We start from the raw sequence: 10,585 nt of genomic DNA, 5'->3' as shown, positions 1-10,585 counted from the left end.
TGTGTGTGTGTTTAACAGTGTGTGTGTGTGTGTGTGTTTAACAGTGTGTGTGTGTGTTTAACAGTGTGTGTGTGTGTGTGTGTTTAACAGTGTGTGTGTGTGTGTGTGTGTGTGTGTGTGTTTAACAGTGTGTGTGTGTGTGTGTGTGTGTTTAACAGTGTGTGTGTGTGTGTTTAACAGTGTGTGTGTGTGTGTGTGTGTGTTTAACAGTGTGTGTGTGTGTTTAACAGTGTGTGTGTGTGTGTGTTTAACAGTGTGTGTGTGTGTGTGTGTGTGTGTGTTTAACAGTGTGTGTGTGTGTGTGTTTAACAGTGTGTGTGTGTGTGTTTAACAGTGTGTGTGTGTTTAACAGTGTGTGTGTGTGTGTGTGTTTTACAGTGTGTGTGTGTGTGTGTGTGTGTGTGTTTAACAGTGTGTGTGTGTGTGTGTTTAACAGTGTGTGTGTGTTTAACAGTGTGTGTGTGTGTGTGTTTAACAGTGTGTGTGTGTGTGTGTTTAACAGTGTGTGTGTGTGTGTGTGTGTGTTTTACAGTGTGTGTGTGTGTGTGTGTGTTTAACAGTGTGTGTGTGTGTGTGTTTAACAGTGTGTGTGTGTGTGTGTGTGTGTTTAACAGTGTGTGTGTGTGTGTGTGTGTTTAACAGTGTGTGTTTAACAGTGTGTGTGTGTGTGTGTGTGTGTAGTCTTTATTGAGTGAGTGTTGATTGCTGATGTTTCACTTAATATAATATTTAAATTATTATTTTATAAATTCAATAACAACAACAACAATAATAATAATAATTATGAAAGAGGAATTGTATTGTTTAAAGATAACTTATTTCCAGAGTGTTTTGGACCCTCAACGACCCTGACCTGAATGAAGCGATACTAAAATAAATAAACCGAACGCTTCTGCCCTCTGGTGGTTGGATAATAAAACAGCGCTGTCTGTAACTCATCAAAATGGGAAACTGCAGCATTCATGATTTAATAAGTGACCCTGGAACTAAGCAGCGGTCCCGAAAAACTCGGTTCGAATCTAAAGTTTCCAGCTGTGAGGAGTGAGGAGAATGAAGTGCTTATTAAAAATGAACAAAATTATGAAAGATATCATATAATAATTATATAACACTGTTGAAGATGCTACAAAACAGCGCCCCTGATTAGGATGAATCAGTTACTAAAGATGAATGAATAAATAAATACAATTAATTAGATTCTCTCTCAGTGACTGAGAGGAGAAAATCTCACCAAAATAAAAAATTTTTTTTTTTATTTTTTTTTACAAGATTTAGGAATAAAACAAAACTAAACAAAATAATTTACAAACTCTGAGACTTTTTGTCCTTGTTAATTCTATTATAATTTTTCAAAATAATAATAATACTCGGTATAAACGTAGAATTATTGTTGTTCAAAGCCAAATGAAAACAGGAAGGAGCTTCAGTTTCTGTCTCTGAGCTTCACTTCAGTGTTTAGAAGCAGAACAGGTCAAACAGAATTAAATCAGGTTCATAAGATACAGGTGATCACTGTGAGTGCTGATGCCGCCTTCAAGAGCTCCTCAGATTCTCTAACTTGTGAGTTTAAAAGAATTTGTGTGGTAGCCGGTTTGGTTTAGAAACAACATAATGTTGATTATTGTTTTTAATTTGCTTACTGTAACAAAATAGAGAGCAGAAGATAAAATGTCATTATTTAGTAAGAAGTGTAAAAACACATATTTATTATAATTTATACATTAGCGTAAATGAAAGTAACGTGCCGATTCCTCGACCTGTGGGACTTCATGTTACTATTGAAATTCAGAAATAAAATCAGTTTATAAAACCATTTTGTTTATCAAAATCTACTGTAACTCCAGGAAACCCTCCACCTCATAACATGTAAAGAAAATTCTGTATTCTCCCAGTAGTATTTATAACAGGAGGTAAAACTTCCTGTCCTGGTGGTCCAAAGTCCGTCAGAATTTCCCTGTTGAAGCCACATCTGAGCTGGAACATGCAGAAAATAAACAATGATAAATGACGGGCGTGTTCGATGGAGGGCAGGTCAGACAGGGTCACTTCCTGCTGCCGCTGTGTTATTTGTATTTCCGGGACTGCTCCGAGCGCCTGTGCGAGTCACGTAAAGCTTATACGATACGGCTCTGTGTGGGAACCAGACACTGGCAGGTGATAAGAAGCGGTGCGTGTGGTGATCCGTCTCTCCTTGGTTGTGCAAATGGAACTGGGTATGACTAAACTGTTAGGTACAGGTTGGGAATCAATGACGACAGAGCTTATGAATATTTTTTTTGATCTCCTGAACAAATCAGGTTTAATTCAGAATGGACACAGATCAGCGTTTATATGAAACTAATCATTTTATTTAATAATCAGAATCTTTCATCACGTGTTTTACAGAAACATGAACAATAATATTTACATCCAGAACAGCACGACTGCTTCCCAAACTACAGGCTATAAAATTCTTTCTTTTATTTCATAAACATTTTATATATAAAAAAGAACGATGAAGAGAGAGACGAGCATGCGAGTTCAGAGGTAGTTATATTTATATTTTATACACATAAACATCTACTGTACAGATCTGATCAAACCCGCCGAGCTGCACATCTCATTTATTCAGTCCAGAATCATCACGAAGCGCCGGGGGAGTTTCTAACGTCCATCTGAGAGAAGAGCAAAACGCTTCAGCTGCAGCTTTACACACGCGTCCAGTCTTTAATGACCTTTAATAACCTTTAGTAACCTTTAATAACCTTTAATAACCTTCAGTGACCTTCAGTGACCTTTACTGTTATACTGTACGTGTTTTATTTCTACAGACGCCACTTTCATTTAAACTCACTGAACCATCAAAGCAACAGTTCAGCCTACATTTAACCGTACACAATGTGGGCAAAAGTATCGGGACACCTCTTCTAATTATTGATTTCTGTTCCCAAACAGTTTAGGGAAGGTCCTTTCCTGTCCTGCACAGAGCCCTGAGCTCAGCCCCCCTCAACAGCTCTGGGATGAACCGGAACACCGACTGATCGATCAGCACCAGACATACAAATGCTGCCATCCTTCGTACAACTGAATGGGCACACATTCCCACACACAGCTTCTCAGAAGAGCAGCTGGTGTTCTAGCTGAGATGATCACGAGCTCATGGTTCAGGTGTCCCAATATTTTTGGATATTTTGTGTCTATATTGCGGTCAAATTCCGATACTTCACCACGAGAGTTAGCGTCGTAAATCCGGATGGTCATGGCAGGACATTAAAGGGTTAAAACTAAAGAACTTTGGGATAAATCTGCAGTGCCAAGCGGAAGGAAGGTTCTACCCAGGTAATGTGGTGTTCCTGATAAAGTGGGCAGTGAGGGGGTGTCAATATTTTTTGGGACGGACCTGCAGCTCTGTTTAGGACACACATACATCAAACTGTAGAGCTATAGTTTAAAACCAACAACAGCGCCACCTAGAGGAACATTAATAATACGCTGGTACAGAATCTGCGGCGTGATGTGAGACGGGTTCGTTTACGATCCTGGCGGGTGGGTACAGATTTCGGGTGATCGTTACACCCACACTCGGGTGGGAGGGCGTACCAGTTAGAACAGTTACAGATGTGCCCGCTCTCGGCTGGTTCGGTCCTCTGTTTTGGTTTATGAATGGCACGACGACCGTGACGGCGCTCTCGAGGCGTCCGTCCATCTGATCCCGGCGTCGCCTTTATCGGCGGGATCGGTCCGCAGCCGGCACGGGACGAGCGGCACCGAGCCCTCGAGCGGCGCGTCCGACCCCGAGGCGGACGGCACGAGCGCTTGGGTGGAGTCGCAGGAACTCTTCTCGATCTCCACCGAAACGAAGGAGTCGAGCGCTCGTCCCCGCGCCGGCCGCACCCGGGTCAGGATCAGCCCGGCGTCCTCGCGGAAGTGTGGGTTGAAGAGGACGTAGAGCAGCGGGTTGATGCAGGCGGGCAGCGGCAGGAGCAGCAGCAGGACGGACTTCATGACGTCCTGGCCGACGGGCACGAGCGCCAGCAGCGAGGAGAAGGTGAGGAAGGCGACGGGGCAGTAGAGCAGGCAGTTGGTGAAGATGAGCCATGCCACGTGTTTGATCATGGCACAGTCCCACACGCTGTCGAAATGCCCCCTCATCAGATCCCAGTACAGCTTGATGTAGGTGCTGGTGATGAGCAGGAAGCACAGCGAGTTCATCATGATCAGCGCCACCATGAACCCCAGCGTGGTGGGCGGGGCGTCGGGTAGCGGGGAGGGCGCGCAGAGGGGCGTGGTCCCGAACTTCCCCACACCTAAGAGCGGCAGGCTGGCCGACACCACCGAGAGCGTGACGCAGACGGCGGCGGCGGCTCGGACGTTCCCGTGAGACGGAGACTTCCCGAACGACACCGAGACGCTGCACTGCACCGCCGCCAGCGCCAGGAACAGGATGGACGCCTCCGACGCCGCCACAGACAGGAACCCTGTCGCCCGGCAACCGGCTCCTGTTTCCCACCGTGCGCCGTACGTGGCGAACTCCCCGAAGGTCAGGGCGTCGATCAGCGCCAGGACGCAGGAGCACAGCCCGGTCAGCAGGTTGGCGGCGCCGATGGAGCCGATGATGAACTTGATGGGCGACAGGTAGCTGGGCGAGATGAAGATGGACAGGACCAGGACAACGTTGGCGAGCAGAGCCACCACCGAGATTATCCACATCCCCAAACGGACCAACCAGCCGTCGAACAGAGCGTCACATGGTTTAAAGGGACCTGCGGGAGAGACCACGCCCCAATGGTCAGATTATAGAGACGCATCAGGACTCCGACTGATATTCAGGACCTACAGAAAGTATTCACACCCTTTATTCAATAGTTTATAGACGCAGGTGCAGCTTTACAAGCTTTAAACTCCTGGATTTGTGCAGTTAATCTCATTTGTCATGGCAGATCCAGGATCTCAGAAGCATCATCTTCAGATCTCTCCACTGATCACCTGAATGTTCTGAGCTCTGATTGGGCCACTTAAAGACATGGAGACACGCCCTGAAGCCCCTGCAGTGATGTTTTGGGTGTCGATTTTCTTTAGCGTGTCCCTACCAGTTCCTGACCCTGCTGCTGAGAAATAACCAACACTCAAACTCACACACACACACACACACATAGATACACACTTACATGCATACACACACACACTCATACACAAGCTTACACACACTAACACACACACACTCACAAAGACACACATACACACGTTACACTAACACACACTTCGATTCGGACACACAATTATTCTTACTCATACACACACATACATATATACACATGCTCACACACACACACATACATATATACACATGCTCACACACACACACCAACACATACATATATATACACATGCTCACAGACATGTATGCACACACAAACTACCACTCAAACTTACATACTCACACACACACACACTTAGATTCTGACACACAATTATGCTTCCTTATATTCACACTCATATACACACACACACACTCAAACTCACACACACACACCATGACACATAATTACTTACATAAATACACACACTTATACAAACATACAGACACTCAAACTTACACACACACACACACACACATTCTCACATCCCGAAGGATCGTGGTTTCATTTCAGTGTGTACTTGTATAGAGCTGAAGTGACTATAAAGCCTCTTCTGAACTCTTGACGGGGTGTGAATACTTTCTGACTCCACTGTTTGTGTGTATATATACCCCACAGCCAAAAGTATGTGGTCACCCCTCCTTAATACTGACCCAAAGCCAAATGCTGTGAGTGAAAGGGGTGATAGATCCTGTACATTTATATTAATACAAAGACGATAAACACACGCAGTAGCGCCACCTGGTGGTGAAAACGTGCAGCACGGCTGTTTAAACAGCTGAAACCATGAGTGAGGAGTTGTGTGATGAATGACCTGGGGTGGGGCTGCACTGCACACTGCTCTGGAGTTTGGACTCCTCGATGGCTCTCTGGAACTCCTCCAGGTCTGGATCATCTACAGGAGAAATAAAAACACCCTGAATTTAATCACAGTCCCGGAATCACCTGGTTTCATTACACCGAATCGTCCCCACGTCTCTCTCAGACCGGGTTACTCAGATCTCACCCTAATTACTGCGCCGCTTTGATGTCTGGAAGGCCGGCGGATCAGAGGGGGGTACGGGCGGGGCGAGGGCTGCGCCGCGGTGAGCGCTGGGTCCAGACACGCCCTGATTAAAGACGTCAACGAGATAAACGCTCGCACTGATCTCTAACATCGTTACAGGAGGAAACAGGAGCTGAGGACGGGATTACTCTCCTCAACCCGCCATGCCCACACTCGCCGGCAGGTGTGTTGGGTATGAAGGGGAGGGGGGTGTGGAGGGGTGGCAGGTCTCTCTGAACTACACTCCAATGCTCTGTATTAAACATCAGTCAGACTCGGCTCAGCGCTCTAACAATGTGACGTTAATAAACCATGTACAGAGACGCATCGGAACTGCGCTGTGAGAGTGCACACTACTGAAGGTGGTTGCTCTTACAGTCGGTGTGGATTGGGACGAGGCCGAGCGCTCTCTTCTGCAGCTCCTCTTCCTCTGTGTTTGCTGTTTCCTCCCACTGGGGGGCGACTCTGTACCCACCGCACGCTCCGAAAACACAGCACTGGTACGCATGGGGCATCTCCAGCACCCTACAGGACCAGAGAGAGAGACTCAGTGGGGTGTGTGTGGTGTGTGTGTGTGTGTTTGAGGTGTGTATGGATGATGATGATGATGTACCTGATGTTTGGTAGGTTCTCCTCTCTGATGGGGTGGGACAGGTGTGTGTGTATGAGGTGTGTGTGTATAGATGATGATGATGTACCTGATGTTTGGTAGGTTCTCCTCTCTGATGGGGTGGGACAGGTGTGTGTGTGAGGTGTGTGTGTATAGATGATGATGATGTACCTGATGTTTGGTAGGTTCTCCTCTCTGATGGGGTGGGACAGGTGTGTGTGTGAGGTGTGTGTGTATAGATGATGATGATGATGTACCTGATGTTTGGTAGGTTCTCCTCTCTGATGGGGTGGGACAGGTGTGTGTGTGAGGTGTGTGTGTATAGATGATGATGATGATGTACCTGATGTTTGGTAGGTTCTCCTCTCTGATGGGGTGGGACAGGTGTGTGTGTGAGGTGTGTGTGTATAGATGATGATGATGATGTACCTGATGTTTGGTAGGTTCTCCTCTCTGATGGGGTGGGACAGGTGTGTGTGTGAGGTGTGTGTGTATAGATGATGATGATGATGATGTACCTGATGTTTGGTAGGTTCTCCTCTCTGATGGGGTGGGACAGGTGTGTGTGAGGTGTGTGTGTGTATAGATGATGATGTACCTGATGTTTGGTAGGTTCTCCTCTCTGATGGGGTGGGACAGGTGTGTGTGTATGAGGTGTGTGTGTATAGATGATGATGATGATGATGTACCTGATGTTTGGTAGGTTCTCCTCTCTGATGGGGTGGGACAGGTGTGTGTGAGGTGTGTGTGTATAGATGATGATGATGTACCTGATGTTTGGTAGGTTCTCCTCTCTGATGGGGTGGGACAGGTGTGTGTGTGAGGTGTGTGTGTATAGATGATGATGATGATGTACCTGATGTTTGGTAGGTTCTCCTCTCTGATGGGGTGGGACAGGTGTGTGTGTGAGGTGTGTGTGTATAGATGATGATGATGTACCTGATGTTTGGTAGGTTCTCCTCTCTGATGGGGTGGGACAGGTGTGTGTGTGAGGTGTGTGTGTATAGATGATGATGATGATGTACCTGATGTTTGGTAGGTTCTCCTCTCTGATGGGGTGGGACAGGTGTGTGTGTGAGGTGTGTGTGTATAGATGATGATGATGATGTACCTGATGTTTGGTAGGTTCTCCTCTCTGATGGGGTGGGACAGGTGTGTGTGTGAGGTGTGTGTGTATAGATGATGATGATGATGATGTACCTGATGTTTGGTAGGTTCTCCTCTCTGATGGGGTGGGACAGGTGTGTGTGAGGTGTGTGTGTGTATAGATGATGATGTACCTGATGTTTGGTAGGTTCTCCTCTCTGATGGGGTGGGACAGGTGTGTGTGTATGAGGTGTGTGTGTATAGATGATGATGATGATGATGTACCTGATGTTTGGTAGGTTCTCCTCTCTGATGGGGTGGGACAGGTGTGTGTGAGGTGTGTGTGTATAGATGATGATGATGTACCTGATGTTTGGTAGGTTCTCCTCTCTGATGGGGTGGGACAGGTGTGTGTGTGAGGTGTGTGTGTATAGATGATGATGATGTACCTGATGTTTGGTAGGTTCTCCTCTCTGATGGGGTGGGACAGGTGTGTGTGTGAGGTGTGTGTGTATAGATGATGATGATGTACCTGATGTTTGGTAGGTTCTCCTCTCTGATGGGGTGGGACAGGTGTGTGTGTGAGGTGTGTGTGTATAGATGATGATGATGTACCTGATGTTTGGTAGGTTCTCCTCTCTGATGGGGTGGGACAGGTGTGTGTGTGAGGTGTGTGTGTATAGATGATGATGATGATGTACCTGATGTTTGGTAGGTTCTCCTCTCTGATGGGGTGGGACAGGTGTGTGTGTGAGGTGTGTGTGTATAGATGATGATGATGTACCTGATGTTTGGTAGGTTCTCCTCTCTGATGGGGTGGGACAGGTGTGTGTGTGAGGTGTGTGTGTATAGATGATGATGATGTACCTGATGTTTGGTAGGTTCTCCTCTCTGATGGGGTGGGACAGGTGTGTGTTCCCTCTCAGTTTGAGGTGTGTGAGGCTGCTCAGGCCGATCAGTGGAAGAGTCACTAACCGATTCTCACTCAGATCCCTGCACACAGGAGAAGACACAAGATGAAGTGTGTGTGTGTGTGTGTGTGTGTGTGTGTGTGTGTGTGTGTGTGTGTGTGTGTGTGTGTGAGGGGTGCGGGGGTGGTCACAGAGCCTGAGCAGAACTTGCCCATGTTTGCTTCTACACAATCCTAAACACTCAATAAGATGTGGACACCTGAGCATGAGCATTTGCGGCTATAACAGTCTCCATTCTTCTGAGATTTTGGAGTGTGTCTATGGAAATTTGTACCCGTTCAGTCGAAAGTGCATTTGTGTGGACTCCAGCAGTACGTTACTCGGGTACATGTGCCTGTTGGACACCCGGGCCAGGTCGATAGCACCACCAGTGGGCTGGCACATTACATCATGATGCCATCGAAATACATGTGACCAATATTCACTATATGGCCAAAAGTATTCGGACGCCTGATCGTGAGCGTGTCAGACATGCCAATCCAAAAACAAACAGCTAGAACACCAGCCGCTTTTCTGAGAAGCTTCTCACAAGACTTTGAAGTACGTCTGTGGGGATTTGTGCCCATTCAGTCAATAGATGGCAGCATGTGTACGGCTGGGCGCTGATGTTGATGTCTGATGTTCCAGAGCTTAAATACTCAGAAGGGGTGTCCCAATACTTTTACATTTTTAATGTGGTTATATTAATATGGGCGGGGCAGCAGTTGTATTAACGATATGATTAATTAATAATAATAATAATAAATGATATTTAGTAGAACTCACAGTTTGAGGAGAGACTGGAGGGAGCTGAAGGCGTCGGGGTGAATAAACTCCATCAGATTCCAGCTCAGATCTCTGTAATCAAACATCATCATCATCATCATCATCAGAACCCGTCTCGTCCTCTCGCCTAAATCTAAAACCCCCGGGTCCTGCCCGCCACGCCCCAAGGAGAGCTGAGACTATCACTCGCCCCCTGGTTCGAGAGCGTGAGATCTTCAGCGATATAAAACTTGAACTGATCTCCAAACCGAGACCTCTGGCCAGCACAGTGAAGCGTGGAAGCTCATCAGGAGGTTCCTGTCTGTGGAGCACAAAGGACTGAGATGTGCACCAGACCTTCATCCCGAGTCCGTCTGTCTGTCTGTCTATACAGTGGTTTTATTACGTTTACATTTTCAGCATTTAGCAGATATTTTATTCAGAGTGACTTACAGCTCTGTGACAGTATACTGTCTAAGCAATTGAGGGTTAAGGGCCTTGCTCAAGGGTGTTCGGACCAGCACTGCAGTCACACTGACAGTGTAGCAGGTGCAGCAGTGTTGTTGGGATTTTTCAACAAATTAGTGTCAATGCTGGGAGGAGAACAGCGCTCCAACCAGAAATATGAAGCCAGCATTACATTTCATTCAAATTTCTCTAAATGTCAGTTTACTCTCTGTTGATTATTAATAATTAGACAGAATTAAATGTGGTTTGTTGAATAAGAAAACGCTGTAAAATAACCGCGTCCAATTATTTATGGCATGCTGGTAATGTGGGATGGTTGTCAAGACTGTAAATTTATGTTTGAGCTGATAAAATTAATTTCTATCGCTGTTCGCATCAGGGTGTCATGCGTGCAGCAGAAACTAGATGGCGGCGCTGATCAGACTTACAGTGATCGGAGGGAGGCGAGACGCTGGAAGGTGATCAGATCGATCCGTCTGATTCGATTGTGCTGCAGGCCTCTACACACACACACACACACACACACACACACACACACACACAC

At 46.5% G+C, this 10,585-nt stretch overlaps 1 protein-coding gene across 1 annotated transcript in view; it reads right to left on the bottom strand.

The window, feature by feature from the left end:
* Window positions 1-2,621: 2,621 nt before the first annotated feature.
* LOC134333947 (leucine-rich repeat-containing G-protein coupled receptor 6) overlaps window positions 2,622-10,585 on the bottom strand; it is a 60,447-nt gene continuing 52,483 nt past the window's right edge. Inside the window, exons 13-20 of the mRNA XM_063016113.1 lie at window positions 10,470-10,541; window positions 9,595-9,666; window positions 8,726-8,851; window positions 6,539-6,687; window positions 5,932-6,012; window positions 3,723-4,742; window positions 3,471-3,535; window positions 2,622-2,654 (exon numbers count right to left, since the gene is read on the bottom strand). Coding sequence (XP_062872183.1) covers window positions 2,622-2,654; window positions 3,471-3,535; window positions 3,723-4,742; window positions 5,932-6,012; window positions 6,539-6,687; window positions 8,726-8,851; window positions 9,595-9,666; window positions 10,470-10,541 — 1,618 coding nt within the window. The remainder of the gene's footprint in view (window positions 2,655-3,470; window positions 3,536-3,722; window positions 4,743-5,931; window positions 6,013-6,538; window positions 6,688-8,725; window positions 8,852-9,594; window positions 9,667-10,469; window positions 10,542-10,585) is intronic.

This window comes from Trichomycterus rosablanca, chromosome 19 (genome assembly GCF_030014385.1).
Source record: "Trichomycterus rosablanca isolate fTriRos1 chromosome 19, fTriRos1.hap1, whole genome shotgun sequence".
Lineage (NCBI taxonomy): Eukaryota > Metazoa > Chordata > Actinopteri > Siluriformes > Trichomycteridae > Trichomycterus > Trichomycterus rosablanca.
This window is presented reverse-complemented; position numbering and strand designations above follow the sequence as displayed.